Genomic DNA, 20827 nt, shown 5'->3' with positions numbered 1-20827 from the left:
TATGCTTAAATAACAAACCAAGATTGAAGCTCTTCTATAAATTACCATAATCACATAAATGAGGGCAATGGTATGATGAAGACCCAAAATTATGAAGCAATTTCGCACATGTGTAATTCTTCATAACATGTATTTTTAATATTAATCTCTTCTCTGGTTCTCCCTTCATTTCCAATACTACTTTTCCCTTTTCCTCGTTTTTGTCATCTATTTTTGATTTGTTTTATCTTTATGTCTTACATATAGCTTTGTTAGCAACTTTAAATTTTTTTCCAGAAGGTGCTAGGAATTTACACAAGTAACAAGTAACCATTTACACCGTAAACATTAGTGCACAGCATCTTATCTATAGTTTGGAAGTCAAACCTCCTTTTCTTTGAAAATGGCACAGATTAGGAACCGTTTACGAAGACCATCTCTGACAGGACCGCGAAGTCCCCTGCTATCACGTATCTTCAGTACCTTTTCTTTGTTGCCAAAGCACGTCCTTAGTTCCATTTAACTCCTCTGCTCTGACTCTTCACTGGGGGCTGACTCATAGGAGAGAGAAACACAGGTCCAGCTCTGCTCTCTTAAAATGTCCATAAGCAAGAGTCAATAGTCATCAGGAAATATTAGTAAGAAGTTTATGGGGATCCTAAAAGTAATGAATCTGTTTTTTTAGAAATGTGAAATGTATCATGCTTACAAAATTTCAATTACCCTGATATGACACAACTATTTATTTTAGCTGTTGTCTTCGACTGGAAATATTTTAAGGCATGGCTATAGAATTCAGGGAAATGAAGGGAGACTCAGGAGAAAAAAAAAAGTGATTCCATCCCTGAGACCTGAAGTTTAAAGACTGGACCAGAACATTCAGGGTCTTCATAGTTAGAGGCTCCCATTTGGAATTGGTCACAGATATCCACCATGAGAAGCTTGGGAATAAGGAGTAGGGAAATACAGAATTGAAACTCTAAGGATCCACACTGGCTTCTTTAAGAAAGTTTTACTGAAAGTTTTAATCTTCCAAAGCCTAACTCTCATCCACATCCAAAAGATACATACATGAGGATGGAAAACTGTCCAGAAAATGAATAGATTGTATGTGTGAAAATGATATTTCTGTAAAGGCACTTTTCGGTCACCAGGAATTATTTTACAACCGAAATATGAAGCAGAAATGATGTGGATAAATATTGAAAAATCTGCACAGTTTTATCTGAACTATCCAAAAGCCTATGATTTGAAAATTGGAAAAGAAAATAGATGATACATTTTATAACACTTATGTCACTTAACTGGGCCTGAAAGACTGTGGGGGGAAAATATCCTTGTTAGAGGATGCCTTGCTTTTACTCCAGCAAAATCCAGGGCTTTTAAAATGAGCATTTTAAGCACTCAATATGACCAACTACTTGGGCTTGCTTAACTAAATCCTAGCACATTCAGGCAATGGAATGTCCTGCCATTAAAAGTGATGAGGAGATCTGTGTTTTCTAAGAGAGGTATCTCTCACAGTGAAAAAAAGAATTTACAAGAAATTACAAAAGAACGTGCCTAACAGGATTCAGTTTAAATACAGAGAGAAGAGGAGAGGAAGAGGGCAAGGTTATGAAAAATGAATGAATGCATGCATGATGAACAGATGAATGAATGAATGAATGAATGAATGATAAAAGCTGTATGTTTCTACACAGCTTTGAGATGGGGTGATTTTTGCTTTCTCTCCATAAACAGTCAGTTGGTAGAGGGTATTCAAGGGATTATGAGAGTGTTTTCCAGGGAGATTTAGCAAGATAGATTTAGACCAAAAGAAAATGTTATCTGTCAGTGATAATAGTGTGTATTTTAAATCAAAAGTGTTCAAATAGGGGCGCCTGAGTGGCTTAGTCATTAAGCGTCTGCCTTCAGCTCAGGGTGTGATCCCAGAGTCCTGGGATCGAGCCCCACATCAGGCTCTTCCACTGGGAGCCTGCTTCTTCCTCTTCTACTCCCCCTGCTTGTGTTCCCTCTCTCGCTGGCTGTCTCTCTCTGTCAAATAAATAAAATCTTTAAACAAACAAACACAAGTGCTCAAATAAAACCAGAGGCCAGGGGCAACTGGGTAGCTCAGTGTGTTGAGCGCCTGGCTCTTGGTTTCAGCTCAGTCATGATCTCAAGGTCCTGGGATCAAGGCCCGCATCAAGCCCTGCATCGAGCCCCACATTGGGCTCTGTGCTCAGTGGGGAGTCTGCTTGAGGATTCCCTCCCTCTCCCTCTGCCCCTCCCTATACTCGCTCGCTCTGTCTCTAAAATAAATCTTAAAAAAAAGAAAAAAAGAAAAAAGCAGAGGCCAGAATTTTTATTTTAACGCAAACTGCTCAGAAAGTTCGATCACAGTTGGAAATAGTATTTATTAAGTTGCTCCCAAGATCTCCACGTAACTGTGAGTTTTATGCTTTCTAAAACAATGTATTTCATGGTGACACTGAGTGCCTGGAGGAGGCTGAGTGAGACAGAGAAATTAATTTAAATTTTCATTTCTGATGCTTTCTTCTCTCTTTCCTTTTTACCCACAGAACGTTTACACAGTCAGCTTCCCCAAGCCTGGTTTCGTAGAGCTTCCCCCTGTGCCAATTGACGTAGGGACAGAAATCAACCTGTCCTTCAGCACCAAGAACGAGTCTGGGATCATTCTCTTGGGAAGTGGAGGGACGCCAGCACAACCTCGGAGGAAACGAAGGCAAACTGGACAGGTACCCGCATACCTGGTTGACAGTGCATTTTCCCCAGCTCTTATATAAAGCAGTTCTTTTATAAGGAGACTGGTGAGACATTTAGGTTTTCTAAATTACCTTTGTATTTTTAGTTTTGCATCATTTATTTCCACTCTCATCTTTTTTTAGGACAGTTATCTCCACGAGGATTTTCCTTGTTGGTCAGCTCTAGGTGACCAACTTGTATTTGCACCTGTATTTCATACAGGCTTAGCATATGTGTGTTTAAAGAGAGAAAGCTTAAAATATATTCAAATTATAATAATCTTCTCTTGTCTCTAAGTCCAATTACTTACTGCATCTATAGATATCCTGCTAGGGTCCCTTAAATTCAAGTTTAAATTCCCTCTAGGATCAATTTCCCAGTCTATTGAAGTCTGACCCACACCACCCTCTCTGGACACAGAGAAGGCAGAGAATGGACCTGGGATAGGAGAAGGCAAATAGAGCCCAACCCACACAAGCATAGACAGTAGCCTATGCTCAGATTCACTCATGACAGGAAGAGAAAGCCCACAGAGGGTCTGCATTATAAGGTGTGGACTTCAATTTTCATACCCCGTAGCCATTTTGTTCTGTTAAAAGCGATCTCTTAGGCGTCCTAATTCTTTACTGCCTTGATATTCCCACTTTCAATCTTATGTTTTTAAATATATACATTATTCCATTTAATTTTGTTTTTCTCAGTGAAAGAGTTCATAGGATTTATCTAGTCTGTCATTATCAAAGAGTGGAATGCTTTACAAATATGTCCCTAAATACACATGCATCCTTATAAACCAGGTTGTGTTTTTTGCCATTTTATGTGTTTTTAAAATCACATTTATCATTTAAAATTTAGTAGTCAGTAATATGGTTGACCTTTGAACAATATGGGAGTTAGGGACACCAACCCCCCGCCCCCATCGCCAACTCAGTCAAAAATTCAAGTATAACTCTTGACCTCCCAGTGACTTAACCACAAATAGCCTACTATTGACTGGAAGCCTTAGCCATAATATAATTACTCAATTAACACATATTTTAAATGTTATATATGTGTGTGTGTGTATATATTATACACTGTATTATACACTGTATTCTAAAAGTAAGCTTGAGAAAAGAAAATGTTATTAACAACATCATAAGAAAGATATATTTACAGTACCATACTGTATTTATCTAAAAAAATCCACATGTAAGTGGATCCACACAGTTCAAACCCATGTTATCTAAAGTATTATATAATAAATCTTACTCTTCTCCCCAAGAAAAATAAAGACTAAAAAAAATTCAAAGATGTATAACCATGAGTAACTTGGGTTATCTCAGGAATACAAGAGTACTTTAATAACAGAAAATCTGAAAACTATATAATCATCTCAATAGATGCTGAGAAACCATTTGGTGAAATTTAATACCCACTCCTGATTTAAAACAAATAAACAACCAACCCAACATAACACGGATGCATATTAGAAACTAAAGAGAAGTGAAAAAAAAATGTACTACATATTGAATGATGCCATTTTTACAGATTTCTAATACAAGTAACACTAAACAGGGGCTCCTGGCTGGCTCAGCTGGTAGAGTGTATGACTGTTAATCTCAGGGTTGTAAGTTTGAGCCCCACATTGGGGGTAGAGATTACTTAAAATCTCTAAAAAAAGTAACACTAAACAACATATTGTTTACAGATATATATGTGAATTTTCAAAAATTTTTAAAAAGCAAGGGAATGATAAACATAAAATCCATGTTAATGGTTACCTCTGAGATGGTGAGGCTGGGGGATGGTGTTGGGAGGAAACGCACAGGAGATGCAATGGGATTGTTTCTTAAATTGGGTGTAGTTTTACTGGTATTCATTCCATTGTACAGTTGTGAACATGGCTTCATTATTTACATGTATGTCTCTTATATTTGGAGGAATGTATCAAATAGTCATAATAAAAATATTCTTTAAAGAAGAGAGGGAGGAAAAAAGTGTTATTTTCTCTCATTTTTTAATGCACATAATAAGCCCTGAATATGTATAATGTTTAAATTTCCTTTTAAATTCCTTCTGTCTTAATCCTGAAAAATAAAATCATTTTCTCACGATTATAAATGATGAGCTAGTTATAACAAAAGGACCGGATCAAACATTCTGAAGTAGATTTTCACTAAAGGATATGTGTTTCCTAGGTCATTGTCAGATAATTAAGCACCACCTACTGGCTCCAAATTTTTCCTCGTCAAGACTAAATAAATGGACTTAAATCACCAGCTTTCAGGATTGTTCTTAAAATAGAATCTGTGCCCATTAAAACAATTAAAAAGAAAATATTAAGTACTTTAATGCAAACTAAATTGGAAATAATATGTTAATGTTTCAACATTTTAATAATAAATATTCATTTTTTAAAAATTTCATAGAAAGTGCTATTTGAAAGAGGAAACAATGTTAAATAGTTCATGTCTGTTGTAGAACCAACCCTGGTCCCGCTGACATGTTTTCTTTTCCAAAGCTAAAGTTTTGATGCCATAGGGTTATTAGTGATTCTGTTTTGCTAAAGGAGTTTGTTACCTCGAACAATCAATCCAGGTGAGAAAATTTTAATTGAGTGAGTAGTTTGCAGTTGCCCTTTGATGGATGGTGAGCACTAGTTCAGATCCTGGGCACCTTCTGTGTTGGACACACAGACCATTTAGTAACTCACTGGAGACATTACGATGCTTGGTGGAAACCGTCTCCACCACCTCAGGTGACACATGGAGGACCGAGTGATCACGCACAGCAGGCGCCCTCACGCTCCACAAGAAAGGGAACACGCGTGGCATCGGCTTTGGGAACGAGGACTGCATTCAGGCTCCCTGGGGTTCACAGTCTGATCTCAAAACCATACTGGTTGCTATAGTAACAGTAGCAAGAAGAAAGCAGTCATGTTTGTGGATGAAAGATTGTGTTCCTTCTTTCTAAATGTGGGAGGCAGGTGACATGTTGGTGATAGCAATCTAGTCGACCAGCTCAGAGAGCAAACAAGTCTAACCACTCAAAACGCCGTGAGATTGGGAGTCAGAGCTGACGTGCAGAAGCTAGCTGCCCACTTGTGAATACAAGGAAGACGGGTTTTACTGACACCCTGTGTTTCCTGATGGGTTCTGTGAGTTAGAGACCCCAGTGCCAGCACAGCTGCTAACCTCCAGCGCGGCACATTTGCTCTGCAGAGACTGCTGTATTGCAACATTCGCTTTCCACATCACCTAACAAGTGAAAACGGTCAATGATTAAAGAGCTGTTTCTTGAGGTCTCGGGTAGGATCTCCGAGCCAAGGAATCCGCAGTTCTGTCTGGGAACCTCGAAGGCTATCACATTGAGGCCTCTCCTTAATCTTCCGTGACCACTTCTCTTGCAGGCCTATTACGCGATATTCCTGAACAAGGGCCGTCTGGAAGTGCATCTCTCCATGGGGACACGAACAATGAGGAAAATTGTCGTCAAACCGGAGCCGAGTCTGTTTCACGACGGGAGAGAACATTCCGTTCACGTCGAGAGAACTAAAGGGTAACAGTAGCTCTAGAGAACTTGTTGTAACTAACGCCAGCTCACCTGCCTCTCTGTCCGGACCTTTGCATGTGTGGTCATACGATGCGTTGCCAAACTCTCAGGTAGCCTCATTTCATCTTCCCGACGTTTCATGCTTCGGGAACCCCATTTACCTTGGCCCCTGGGAATTCTCTTCACATTTTTATTCTGCGCAGTTCTCCACTCTCGCTTTGGAAGAACCGAATGCATCTTCTGAAGCTGTAGATAAGACAAATCCCTCCCTCCGCACCTCTCAGATAGTCTCTCGAATAAGGTATGCGCGTCGTGAAGCCCACGGAAGAGCTCGACTGGAACCAGCCGCGTTTGGCAGCTGCTCTTTCATTCAGGTTCCAAAGCAGCGATGGCAGCTGCTTAGAAACCTGTCACCGATGCGGAGTGTGGCAGCAGCTGCAGGACCTACTGAGAGCTGCTAAGGGCCTGCCTCTTCCCCGCATCCCCTTCCCTGCCCCAGGGGTGCAGGGGTCCCTGCAGAGGGAACAGAGCCCGAGGGAGAGACAGGGAAAAGGCCGCTGTCCCGCCATTAGTGCGGGGAGGCTGCGTCTCTGAGGATCCGAAAGAGCACTTGCTTCCCAGCCCTGAGCCATGAAATTGGCAGTAACCGGGGTATAAACTGATCTCTCATTTCTCCAGAATGCTGGGGCACTTGATATTTCCTTTATTGGGAAAGTCGCCTGTATTTCCATCAGAATGTTGTATGACAACTCAGGTAATTAGTTTAGAAGGACAGTTAGAGAAAAGGAAAACAGAAGCCCAGAGACTTCAGACCTCCAAGCCAGCAAGCCATTTAATTAGACGGAAGACATAGAAAAGACTTGGAAATCAAATGTGAGGAAAGCTCAAAACACAGAGGATATTTTTTAAAAAAACAACAGTAGGAACGTGTAGCAATAGTTGAAGTGAGCAGATGCTAGTCTATACAGACCTATATTTTCTAATTACCCTTTAGTGTGAAAAACAGTTTAGATAAGTAGTAAGAGTGTTTTATCTTCTAAGTAAATGATAAAGCTTTCCTTGGCTCATCTTTTTTATTATATAGAACATTAGGTTGTGGGCTGAATTGATACTAAGCTTTCTTGCAGGATGTCTACTCAGTGAGATGTTTAGAAACCATGATTAAGACAAATGAGGGATCGATATTTGGACAAACTAAGAACTTTTACTAACCTAATAGCCAGATAGTGTGGTCATGGTCTCTGAGGAGGAAGGCAAACTGAATTTTCTCATTTGAGTCTTAGAGACCGCCTTAAAATATTGTTTTTACACGTCTTCCAGGCTAGATTTCAGATCTTTGCCAAACGTTAATCCTTCTCATGGTGGGAAGGACTTGTTAACGTCTTTAAACTTCAAAGACTCTCAATAAACAAGTGCAGATCTGAGAAATACAGTTGACAAAAAAATCATCCAGAATACGTTTTCTTTTTGCAGAGAAAGGATTCTGACGTTCCCCAGTGCATTACAGTGTTGCGCTAAGGCGTCCTTCTAACAGGTGTCTCTTCAGGAAGGGCATTTTATTATGCCAACTTCACAGCTGTTGGCCATTAATCCAACCTTTATTTGATTAAGTTCAGTGTATAGTACATCACTGAAAACTGGTCATTCAGTTAATTGGCCATATAAACAAACAGTTTTGCCATTCGCTCTTAATTAAAGGATAATGTATTGGACATATTAGTGGTTAGTCACAGAACTCTGTGGCAAAGCAGGAACACATTTGCTACCATAATGTCTCATTCAGCACTCAGAGGTCAAAACACAATCATCACCCATCCTTTAAGCAAGTGCTTCAATTAACTGATTACCAGAGATAGCTAATGACCCTAAGAACTTCACCTAGAAACATTTTTTAATGCTTCCTACCTATCCTGTGGCACGCTCTGTGTCAAATACTAGGCACTTATAACACCCCCATCTGTGCTCGCCAACTATTTATTCTTACCCTTTTGTGTGACCTCAAAGATTGTATTATTTTATGTTGGTTATGATACTTTTGTTAATTTGGAAATATTTGCTTTCAACACTATTCAGATCATAAATGTCAATTATCACTTCTTTTCCTAAAGCCCTGGATAAGATGGTAATTTTAGTACCACCTTACAAAATTATTGGATTTTTATCAAACTGAGAGGAAAATTTTCAAGATTGTTCTTGCCCTATTCTCTCCCCCTCTGCCTCTCCCTACCCTTCCTCCCCCACCCTCTTTCCTTGTCTACCCCTTCCTCTGCAAAAATCTCACTATGTCACTTTGGTGGCTATTTCTGTGGTACTCCAGTGATCCCTGCCATCTATGACTGTTTTGCCCTCTGACCCTTTTCCTGGACTCCACCTAAGTGGCCAGTAGTTCTGACTGGACAAAAGCATTAAACCCCAAGTGTCTGGAGTAGATGCATAGGCAAGGAGTTTTCTCCTCTGTGAGAGCATTCTTCATATAGGTACAGAATTAGGCTGAGGCCCACCAAGTTAGATCAAATATTTCAGGAATAATCTGGGATTTCTAGAATGGGATCATGATTGGATTATGCAATGGACACTGCAACCTAGGTATTTCTTACTGTCCAGAATATATTCAATCAAAATAAAATTGCAGGGGCCCCTGGGTGGCTCAGTCAGTTAAGTGTCCGAGTCTTGATTTCAGCTCAGGTCATGATCTCAAGGTCATGAGATGGAGCCCCATGTTGGACTCCATACTCAGTAGGAAGTCTGCTTAGGATTCTCTCTTTCCCACTCCCTCTGCTCCTCCCCCTTTACACACTCAGGCACACGGACTTGTGTGTGCACGCTCTCTCTCAGTCTCTCACAATAAATCTTTTTTAAAAAATAAAATTGCAGACTTTGTTCTTTATGTAAATTACAAATGTCAGGGCACCTACTTCTCTTAATACCTTCTTGCACATACATAACCCATTTGGCGGTTCTTTGAAAACAAAAGCTTAGACCAATATTCCAAACAAACAAGAGGCAGAATAGTAGTAATGAAATGTTTAATTACGAAACTCCAAGAATCAACTGTTGAACTTATAAGAAAATACAACTAGTCATAATACTAATAGTAATGTTTATTATAGTGCTTTTGACATACAATAGGTCCTCAGTAAAGAATTACTTAAAAAAGAGGAAATACACCAGAATCATAATGGACATATTGGTAATGTTCCTCTTTATAAGAGAACTAAATAAATGATCTAGTTTGATGCCCCTAGAATGTAAAGTACAAGCAGGATTTATAGACTTCTAGCGATGCCCTTATTAAGTAATACAGCTTCAGTGCAATCCCTTCATTAATGTTTTCCATGGCTTAAAGTAGGCATTTTTATCCTCATTTTATACATGAATGAAGTGAGATTGAGCAAGATTAAATAACTAGCCCAGGTCACACAGTTAGTAAGCTTCCACACTAATACTTAATTCCAATCTGTTCCTTCTGAAAGCTCATGCTCCTTCTTTATCTCTACCCTGTGATCTAGTAAGAAAGGATCACTATAATGGTCCTTGGGGCAGAACCAGATCAGACAGTCTACATCAGAAACATGAGGGCCTCTGGCTCTTTAAAAACTCTAATCAAAGAGCAGATATTTGCTCTCCTTGGACAATCTTTAATAGTGGCTTAAACCCCTCATTAAAACTCTTAGGAACATTGCTATGTCATGGTAGTAACAGGTTGCTTTTAGTAAAAGGCAAAAAAAAAAGTATGTGGGGGGCACTTCTCAGTGAGGCACATATGCCCAAAAGCGAGTGTTTTTCTAAAAGTCTCAGAAAACCACCAGCATTCTTAGCAATACTTTTGAACCTCCTGATTTTTACCAACATACTCTTCCAGAGTCTGGTAAAAAACCAATATGTCATTTCCCCCCATGTTTCCTTTGAAAATAAATCCAACCTTCTCCTTCTATACCCTCTTGAACAATGACATTTTGAATACCAATGAAATCCATTTTTTTTTCATTCTCTTACATCTGAACTGTCGCAAAGTGGACTAGTTGCTCATGGCCGTTTCAGAGCATCTTTGCCCTGGTTTATTATTTCTAGTCCCACATGTGGTTTTTATTCTTTATAAAATCAAGTAAGATGACATTTTAGGACTGAGTTTTCCAACTAAGTACTTTGGTTTTCTCCCCAGATATGTAGTAAGTTTTCAGTAATCCATTTGTGATCCTCAGGCTAGTGACTAATACATACTAATAGCTCCCTGTTTGGGATTGAAATTCAAAACCTGCTTAGAGAACAAAAGAAAAAAATGCCTTTGGTCATTTTCCTCTTTGTCTCCCTTGGTTCTTTGCCCCAGGATCCAAGGATTGTTGTGAATAAGTAGCATGAGAGTCTCAATTAGTAGTGTGTGACTTATCTCTCATAAGCAAATTAGGGAAATTAATGAAACAGTCACTAAGGAAAATCACTGCAAGGAACAATTAGCAAGATACTCTTGCCTGCCTTTTCTATTCAAAAGCTAGCAGCTGGGGCACCCGGGTGGCTCAGTCGGTTAAGTGTCTGCCTTCATCTCAGGTCGTGATCCCATCCTGGGATCAGCCCTGCCTAGGTCTCTCCACTGAGTGGGAAGTCTGCTTCTCCCTCTCCCTCTGCGCCTTCCCCTGCTCATGCTCTCTGGCGTGCTCTCCCTCTGTCTCTCATTCTCAAATAAATCTTAAAAAAGGAAAGAAAGAAAGAAAGCTAGCAGCTATGTTCTTTATAAAATGCCCTGTAAGTGTTTGCTGTTGAGTCCTGCAATCCAAACTCTCAGGAGCAGAGTTTGTCCCCCAGCAAGAAGATAATAGCTAGCACAAACCGAGAAATAAAGAACCAAACAACATGTGCCCCCATGCTGTGCTAAACCCACTGAGCCTTATGCGATCAGACATAACCACACTATACAGAAGCCTCAGCTCTGCGGCTGTCGTCAACAGCACCGAAGGCTAGCGTTGCAGCCCCACCAGCACCTTCATTCAGTCAACTCTCAGGAAGAGCTAACGGGGGGGGGGGGGGGGGGGGGGGGGGGGGGGGCAGAGGGCCAAGATCCTGAGAAACAATAGCTTAGCTTAGTGTTGAATTCCTAATGATCAAATGTTGGCTCCTGGAGGAAAGGGGGAGGGGTGGCAGGAAAAAGTCTGATTTTCCAACGATCCTGGTAGTTATGTGCTTAATACTGTTTCTTTTCACTGTTTTATCAGCGTCTTTACTGTTCAAGTCGATGAAGACAGAAGGCATATGCAAAACCTGACCATAGAACAGGCGATTGAAGTTAAAAAGCTTTTCGTTGGGGGTGCCCCACCTGAATTTCAACCTACCCCACTCAGAAATATTCCTCCTTTTGAAGGCTGTGTGTGGAACCTTGTTATAAACTCTGTGTAAGGACATCTGCTGGCTACTGTTTTGTTTTTGTTTTTTTTTTTTTTTTTTTTGGTTTGAGGATCCCTCTACACTCCGTCTAAAACCGAAGCGGGGTGGGGAGGAAAGGAAACAATGAAGAGCTTCTCACTAGATTTTAAAAAATTGCACTGATGGCTTCTCAAAGGGGGAGAGAGAATTTAATCATAAGGAAGCAAGACAATGAAAAATAATAAAAAGTAATTAATTTTAATTCTATTCCACTAGCCCGATGGACTTTGCACAGCCTGTATCCTTCAAAAATGCAGACATTGGTCGTTGTGCCCATCAGAAGCCCCGCGAGGATGACGATGGAGCAGTGCCGGCCGAAATAGTGACCCAGCCAGAGCCAGTCCCCACCCCCGCCTTCGCTACACCCACCCCAGTTGTGGCACATGTAAGTGTTCGTATTCTATTGCTTTCAAATTTTCACCTGTATTTTTAGTTGTTTTCAGAGAGGAAATAATTCAGGATAGCTAGTATGCTCCACTTCTAGAATTAGAGGGAGGGTAATTGATCTATGAAAACCTGCCCTCCTTACATTTTTCTTGGATTACTTTTATTTATACACCTGTTCTGCTTTAATTTTCTTCCTTATAAAATGGCATGTGTTTTCAGTTGAAAAGCTAGTGTAACACAGAAACGTCTACAGAATCCAAAATAAGATCCACCTATAATATCACCACATGGAGGCAACATATCAATTTTCAGTCCCTTTTATTTGCATTTTAAATAGGAGATCTCATATCATGTATATCATTTGGTATTCTGTTTTTCAAAACTGGTAATACATAATTAAACATCATACAAATGTGTATGTCTGATTATGATGCTGAGGGCTATGTCCAGGGACCCAGAGAGGGCCCCACAGGACCAGCCAAGAGGGTCCTTGGCTTCTCTCAGGATGGAAATCAAACATGAGCCAACAGGGAGTGAGAGCAGAGTTTACCGAAGGTCTGGAGAGAGCAGACGCATTCGGAGCATCTGGGAGACTCGAAAAGGAAAGGAGTAGGAGTCTCGTCTTTGTTTGGGCCTGGGCGTTTTTACTGAGAATTGTGGTCCAGTGTACATGCCCTCTCAGGCATCCAGGAACTGGTTAGAACAAGGACAAGGGCCCAAGTATTATTTCTTGGAGCCAGGGGGCCTTGGCGTCAAGATGTCTAGGCTGGTGGTCTGGAATACACATATGATAGCTTCGTCTGGTCATTCTCACCTACTCCTTCCTTCTGTGTTATCTATTCTAAAGAAATCATTAACTCCTTATCCCTTAAAAGGAGGACATACTCTGTTTGCATTCTGAGGCGTGTGTAAAGTGGGATGGGGGCACAGGTCCTAGCAAGAAGAGAGGAGCAAAGGGGCAAAAAGGAGCAAAAAGCAGATTTTTATGGAGTCCTTCAGTTTCCCTATCTCAGTTACGTGTGTGTGTGTGTGTGTGTGTGTGTGTGTGTGTGTGTTTGACACGCAAAGAGACTCACAGAATATTTCATTGTATGGGAGGTAATCATTCTATTGATTAGAACATGGGTTCCTGAGTAGACGGTCTGGGTTGCAACGCCAACACTCCAATCTACCATGAGTATGAATTTGGGAAAGCTACTTTGCCAGTCTATTCCTCAGTTTCCTCATTTGTACAATATTAATGACACATGAGTCTGAAAGTTAACAAGAGGACTTAAAAAAATGTTTATTCAATGCCTATTATGTACTAAACATTTAATAAATGGCATAATTACTATATAGTAATGAACATAATGACTGTTTCTAAGTGCTTACTACATGCCAGCCACTGCCTAAACAATTTCCATTCAACACTGTATGTCATTTTCATAATGGCCCTGTAAACGATATATCATCCCCGTCTTTAGTTGAGTTGATAAGAATTATCTAGCCTCAGTCACCCACCTACCGACACAGACAGTAAATGGCAGGATAGAAATTTTAATCCAGTAGGTCGGAGTATATAGCCTGGCTCCTTATCACTGCAACTCTCTGTCTTTACAATTTATTCTACTTTTTCCTCATTGTGGGCCATTTAGAGTGCTTCTAGTTTTTCACTATTAGAAACTATATTCTGATGAGTTCCTTTCTATACCAAACTTCCTCGTTGTTTATTTTCTTAAAATAGATTCTTAGATGGATAGTTGTAAGATTAAATGATGAATATACCTAAGGCTCTCAAAACATATATCTGAATTGCTTTTTCCAAAGGTTCCGTCAATTTACAATCTCACCACCAATATATCCAAGAGGGTGGATCTCACTCTACTCGGAATAGCACATGCATCAGATTTACCATGCTTGCCAATTGATGGGCGGAACATGCTGCCTTGAGCACAGATTTTGAAAACTCTTGAACGTTTCATTTTCTTCCTTAGTTTTCATGATGAAACTGGTTGTTCTGTAGAGCAGTCTGCTCCTCGTCACTAGAAATACTTTGAGCTTATATCTTCTCCAACATTCCTTCCAGGATCTGAAAATAGCTAAGTCCTTACCCTTGTGGTGAGCACAGCATAGCATATAGGCTTGTCGTATCACTATGTGGTACACCTGAAACTCATTGTATGTCAAGGATACTTCAATTAAAAAAGAAAAAAAAATAAAGTCTTTCCCCCCAGGGTAAATAGTCCATAATCTCAAGCATTCTTCATGTGACCCGATTTCTTTTTTTTTAATTTTTTTAAAGATTTTATTTATTTATTTGAGAGAGAGAGAGAGTGCAAGAGAGTGAGCATGAGCATGGGGACTGGCAGAGGGAGAGGGGGAAGCAGATTCCCTGCTGAGCAGGGAGCCCAATGCAGGACTCTGTTGGAGGACCCTGGGATCATGACTTAAGCCAAAGGCAGACACTTAACCAACTGAGCCACCCAGGCGCCCAATATTTTATTTTATTTTTTAAAGTTTTTTTTTCAGAGATTTTATTTTCATTTTATTTGAGAAAGAGAGAGAGCATGAGTTGTTGGGGCTTAGGGGCAGAGGGAGAGGGAGAAGCAAACTCCTCGCTGAGTAGGGAGCCCAACATGGGGCTCGATCCCAGGACTCCAAGATCATGACCTGAGCTGAAGGCAGATACTTAACTGACTGAGCCACTCAGGTGCCCCCTCATGTGGCCTAATTTCTAATTCCCATATTTCCACTGATCAGTATTCTTAAATTTGAAATATCCCTTTCAAAATGCAGCATGTAGAATAGACCATATTACTCAAAGTGCCCAGTTCAAGGGACAGCAGTACCTCTCGTTCCATTGGTCTGTCCTCATATTTTACACCTGAGAATGCTTGAATGCTTTAAACCAATGGATCTCGCCATTAGCTCATCATCAGGTCCCCCTATTCAGTCAACACAATCTTGAGGGCCTTTGTACCAGTCGAACTTCTCGAGTCAGGTGTCTCAGCCAGCCCATCTTGACTTGGTACAGTTTATCGGTGGAGAAGCCTGCTGGTCCCCAGTGATCGCTTTTCTTTTCTAAGCACCCACAAAAACTTTGTTTTATAGGGAGTCTCAAGCATATCCCTTGGTGGTTTCTCCAGATCACACTTTTTCCCTTTTTCTGAAAATAAAGATACTTCCCCATCTGGGACTGGAGATTTTAACTCATTTAAGTTTTCTTGTAACCTTCTGTTCTAATTCCAATTTCCATTTTCTCTCAGCAGTGTATGTTTTAACTTTTCTAAAACAGAGCATCCCACTTAGACAAGACAAAAGCAAAAGAGGAGTGGCAGTCCTGTGGGCTGGTGTACAAAGACTCACAGAACATCAGAGCTAGGAGAGACCTTAAAGATTCTCTTAATTTACACGTGGGAAAACAAAGCCCTAGAACGTACCTCATGGCCTGCAATCCCACACATTATTGATAGTTGGCACTAAAACCCAGATAGCTAAATTCCAACAGCTATCTCCCCTTCTCTTGTACATTATAATTATGTACACTATGTGGTCATAATTACAGTTCTTAGAATTTCCATCACTATTGAGTTATATTTTTACGGTTTCAGATCATGCAACCATACGTATCTTTTAATTTGATTTCTTTCTTTTATATTTTCATTCTTTGTGTACAGAAAAGTGTCTGCTGTTTAAAGGGGACTAAAAGTTAGAAGTTTGACAATTTATAACAAATAATCTGTTAAGAGCCTACTAAATGCAAAAATGAAAATGATATCATCATTGCTAGCAAGGGAGAGGCAGGCAGACCTGAGAAATCAGACATTGATATAAGTGACAGAGTGAGCAAGTACGTGTGGGGGTCAGTTGGAACAAGTGTGGAGTGTGGGTTACATGCACAACCCACTAGCTTTCAAGATTGAAAATTGGAAACATGGCAGGGTGTCCCATTAAACTCCATCCAAACAAAATGATTAGTGATATCTAGAAGTGTAAAAACAGGTCTATAAAATGCAAATTTTAATATGTCATCACACTCTTGTACATAAAATCTTTCAATTGAAACAATACAAAATGATGACATACTTATGACATTATGTGAAGTGGAGAAAACAGGATATAAAACCATACATACTGCATAATCACATCTACATCAATAGATAGAAAACATTAAAAAAAACCCTTGCAAGAAATATATCAGATGCTAACAGCAGATGGATTATGGACTAGAGATGATTTTCATCATTTAAAAAAAAATATTCGTACATGTGTTTTGTTTTCATTACTTTCTTAAAAGGATAAATTGAAAGCAGTGGCTTTCAACCTTTCTTCCTCTGGAACATCCCATTAGATAGCTGATTTCCCTGCTGGGGAAGGGTGATGTGGTGAGTGGCCCCCCTCAATTCCTCCACGTTGGGGACCACTAAGGAAGCATACCGGGCCTTTACTCCAGTGATCCGGGAACTGGGCCTGCCCGTCCGCCCTGCCATAGCCCACCTACTTTTACTCAATGGACTCTGGCGGCTTACTTGTCCTCTCTAAATGGGTCATCACCCATTGAAAAAAAGTAGGATACTATCTACCTGCAAGGATTATCATGAGGGAATCAATGATACACTGTATGCAGGCACCCAGCATATTGCCTGGCTCACATAACACCCTATCACTATTCTGTGGGAATAGCTGGTCTTTCACGCTCTCAGGGGGAGGGCAAATGCCAGGAAAAAAAGGGGGTGAATATTCCATGTTTCAACAATTACAGACTCCAATAGGATATAGCTATTATAACTCAAGTCTCACATCATATTCCATTCTCACCATCTTCTTCCCTTTTATAAATCAGAATTTAGATTGTAAGAATGTAGTTAAGAACTACGAGTTACTTCCTGACATAGGAACTATCCTCTCTTCTCCGTTCCTTTCTTCTTCTCCTTTACACTATCACACCCCTCCCCGCCAACATCTTACACCACGAGGATGGCATTCACTAGACCCCAGAGCAGTTTCCAAGCATCCTGAGAAATCCCTGCCTCGTGAAATGGATAATGTCAGTCCCATCATTAATACATGCCAGAACGTCATTGATCAGAGGGCACTGAATGTATATTATCTCATTTGAAAGTATGGTAGCCCATCTTCCCTTTATGCTTTTCTCTTATGCCTTGACCCATTTAGAGCTGGATTAAATATTTCTACATGCTGTATTTGTGGAGATTTCTCAGGGAGGATGGTGGGGTGGGGTTAGAGAAGACTGTAGACTCTATGATTACCATCTGCAGGCATATACGGTGTTTGTACCAATTCTTTATAACCAGCATGGCCCGTGTGAATTTGTATACAATGAACTGGCTGTATTTTTTTAATTGAAGCTTATTGGAAAGTTGAATTTTGAACCTTGCAATCTGAAATGTGAACACTAAGAAGAGGGATATAAATAGCCACGTAGAGTCCCTGTGTTGTTAAGGGCTTTGGAGAGTTGGCGGAAAGAAGTGAGCAGAGAAGGAAAGAAAAGACCAAAAGAAAGCTATTTCTCTAGCAACTTTAATACTCCAACTTTAAAAGCTAAGTACAGTCCATGCCAAAGGATGAATCAGTTGGACACTGATATGTATTTAAAGGGAAAACACACATTTTCCATACTACAAGGAATCTTGATTCAGGCGTTCGTGTGTAAATATTACTGCAAATGCCCAGTATTTACCAAAAGCACTCCTGTGCAGTGTGGTAACATAATTCACTTTCTCAAAAAACAGCTTGAGTAGGGATTTTATATTTCAGAACATTAAAGTCAGTGCTGTAAAAAGTATCTTCCATTTAGTATTCATCCGTAAAAAAGAGCATCACAAAGAAACATCCAACTTCTCAGATGTGATTTTAGGCCACATTTGTTAGAGGGATTACTGACTCATGAAAGAAGAAAATGATGCAGTTTTTATGATCATCACTCGGTGCTTTCAAGAACAAAGATGCCAGTTTTGATCAAAGCAGTTTAAATCTCTGTTCTGCGCCAATCGGAATTCAAGGAACGCTTGTCTACCAATCACATGCTACCCTGAAGCCCATTAACTCATTTCCAAGTGTCAGCCAACAAGCAGCAGTTGGAAATGACCACTGCTTTATTCTGCCCTGAGATGCAGTAACTGCGAGGTGAAGAAGTTTTCACTGTTACTGATCTGCGGCATCACCGTTTGCCTAAGCGGGGCTTTAGGAAGCGTGGCTTCCTTCACAGTCCTCTCCAGCCACGCCACTGCTCTGAGCAGCACGCTCACTGCCATGTTCAGACCCCCCAAGTCCTGTCTGCCCACAGCTTGTCACCACCAAGCACAGACAAGCACGCTGTGTCCTCCAGATCACATTTTCCCTTATGCACTTGCAGTACTTTAAAGAGTCCCCACAAGGTGGCAGGATTGTAACATGCTGAGATTGATGAGCCTGTGATTTCTTTTTTGTTGTTGTTGTTTTAATACATTTCAAAGGTGTTTCCAAAATAATACAGGTAAAGTATCACATCCATAAAGATGATGTCTTCCCTCAAGCTCACATTAGCTTGAAGGAGGAATTTGTCTTGCAACCATCATGCTTTTTCAAAGCTTCCTTGGAGGGGCTCCTGGGTGGCTCGGTTGGTTAAGCGTCAGGCTCTTGATTTTGGCTCAGGTCCTGATCTCTGGGTGGTGAGATCTAGGCGTTCCCCCTCCCTGCCCCCTTCCTCAGGCTCCATGCTCAGCACAGAGTCTGCTTGTCCCTCTCCCTCCCCCTGCTTGCACCCTCTCTCAAATACATAAATAAAATCTTTTTAAAAATTTAAAAAACAAAAAGCCTCCTTGGAATTACCTCACTAGAAGACCCTTTCTGTTACCCCTCTTCCTTAGCTTAGATTCCTCTAGGAAGCAGGTTGCAAAGTAAGATCATCTTATTCCTGTGCAAAGCACGAGGCCCTTTCTGTCCCATCTCACAAATTCCCTTTAAGACATTAGAGGGGGAAAAGATGCTTGAGCAGTGGGAGGAGGAGTTGGACCCTCGGAGGGGTACCGGGGAATAGGGGGGAAGTAGTCACAGGCAAACCACTGGGGTCTGTGCCCTCCTGCATGCGTCCCAAGTCAGGCCTAGTGTCAGACTCACCCAGGGGAAGGTGAGGCAACAACAGACAAGATCCAGTCCTCTTTGCCTTTAACCAAGTGAGAGGAGAGGGCTACACTTGCACCAAAAACATTACCAGAATACAGGCTGGAAAATAGTCTTCCCATTTAAATCCAAAAATACATTTAAAAATCTCCTCCACTAGCATTTCTCAGTCCTGTTCCACTGCCAATTTTGTAAAGGAAGTTTTATGGCCGAAATATCTGTAATATCCATCCTGTTGCAGATTGATGATAGAAAACATCAGTTTGGGTGTCCTTAACATACAATGGGTTAATAAGCATATGGGTTGTAGACTATGAGGTTACCTAGTAGAGTGACCCGTTTGTTACTACTCTCTTCTACAACATTGGCCAGTGTGAGCACACTGTTTTATCAGCCACCACTTCCACCTGCTTCTCAAGGTCCACCTGTTACAAAAGAGAAGTAGGAGCGCCTCCAGGAGGTGGTCTTCTTCCTCATTTTCCAGTGGGCGTGTCACGTAGTGCTTCTTACAAGAACTCTCACAAAGTCCCGGTCCTTTTCTGGTCAAAAGTTTTCCTAAAATAACGTAAGCAGGGTCTTCTGCATCTAGCAGATCTGACAGTATGGGACCGAAAAGTGCTGATCAGCTCGGGACCAGTGTTGGAAATCTCTGTCTGTTCTGCCAGCAAGCAAGCGTCTTGTGGGGTTTGGGCCTCGATGCCCAAAATATATAAAGACAAAAGCTCTCCAATGACTTACAGCTACTACCAATAAAATACCTCATCTTTATAATTACCAGTTGGATCATTTAAAAAATTATATTAGAAACGTTATATTAATATTTCTATGTAGTAACGAGACGAGTGACCACAATGATTAACAATGACAGCCTGCTGGGGGCTTTCTTTTTGGCCACACATCATGGTTCCCTAATTCCTCAGCATCCGCTGACCTTTCTGCGTTCCCAGTTTTCAGAGCTGATGGGTCAGAGATGTTTTAGCCAAATTTTGCCCCTGATGGACTCACAGCAGGTAGGGTTCTCTTAGAGATTTCAGAGGAGGACTGCAGGCTACTACTGTTTGTGGCAGTGGGCCTCCGTACGGGAAATAGGCTGAGAGGTTGATAAATGATCCCAGTTCTATTCATAGCGTCATTGCAGGCTGAGACATTAAGCTACCAAAGCCTTTCCATTTGGGCTCTTTTTACAGGCAGTGTAATAAGAAAGGGGACCACATGTTGATTCCAAGAGAGGCCATTCAGCTGTGTGAATAAATAGCATTTTCCTGTTCTACCCACTGGGTTTTTGCATATCTGTATGAATTTCTGCCACAGTCTGCTCTTTGTAACTGACCATCTCCTGGGAAGCAAGAAGGGAAATACTTCCATGAAGACCGATTTTATAGCATTTCAAACACTTAAAGCCTTTTACCTGCTGTGGCAGAGTGCTCCATTCAACTAAGCTCAAGAGAAAAGAGAGCAAGGCTTTTCCTCATCAAGTAAGAATGTCCTGTGCACTGATGATTCGTCTCATCCTCTATTTGAGAAGAACATTCTGCGTCAAAAGCCTGCCTTGGGCTGTTTGAGAACCTCTGCTAAGTCAGCGCTCACTGGGGCAGTGGCCCATTCGGAGCTATTAAGTGCAGATCTTAAAAACAGATGTGCTGTTCGAGCGTGTGCAGGT

At 40.9% G+C, this 20827-nt stretch overlaps 1 protein-coding gene across 2 annotated transcripts in view; it reads left to right on the top strand.

Moving 5' to 3' along the window:
- The window catches only part of LAMA2 (laminin subunit alpha 2), a 603226-nt gene that overhangs the window by 558547 nt on the left and 23852 nt on the right, over nucleotides 1-20827 (top strand). For both annotated transcript variants that reach the window (XM_057311058.1, XM_057311057.1), the window contains 4 exons: nucleotides 2544-2720; nucleotides 6119-6267; nucleotides 11469-11645; nucleotides 11893-12061. In XM_057311058.1, the coding sequence (XP_057167041.1) occupies nucleotides 2544-2720; nucleotides 6119-6267; nucleotides 11469-11645; nucleotides 11893-12061 (672 nt within the window). The remainder of the gene's footprint in view (nucleotides 1-2543; nucleotides 2721-6118; nucleotides 6268-11468; nucleotides 11646-11892; nucleotides 12062-20827) is intronic.

The sequence above is a fragment of the Ursus arctos genome, unplaced genomic scaffold, assembly GCF_023065955.2.
Source record: "Ursus arctos isolate Adak ecotype North America unplaced genomic scaffold, UrsArc2.0 scaffold_13, whole genome shotgun sequence".
NCBI lineage: Eukaryota > Metazoa > Chordata > Mammalia > Carnivora > Ursidae > Ursus > Ursus arctos.
Note: the sequence above shows the minus strand (reverse complement) of the source record. Positions and strands in the feature narration are given on the sequence as shown.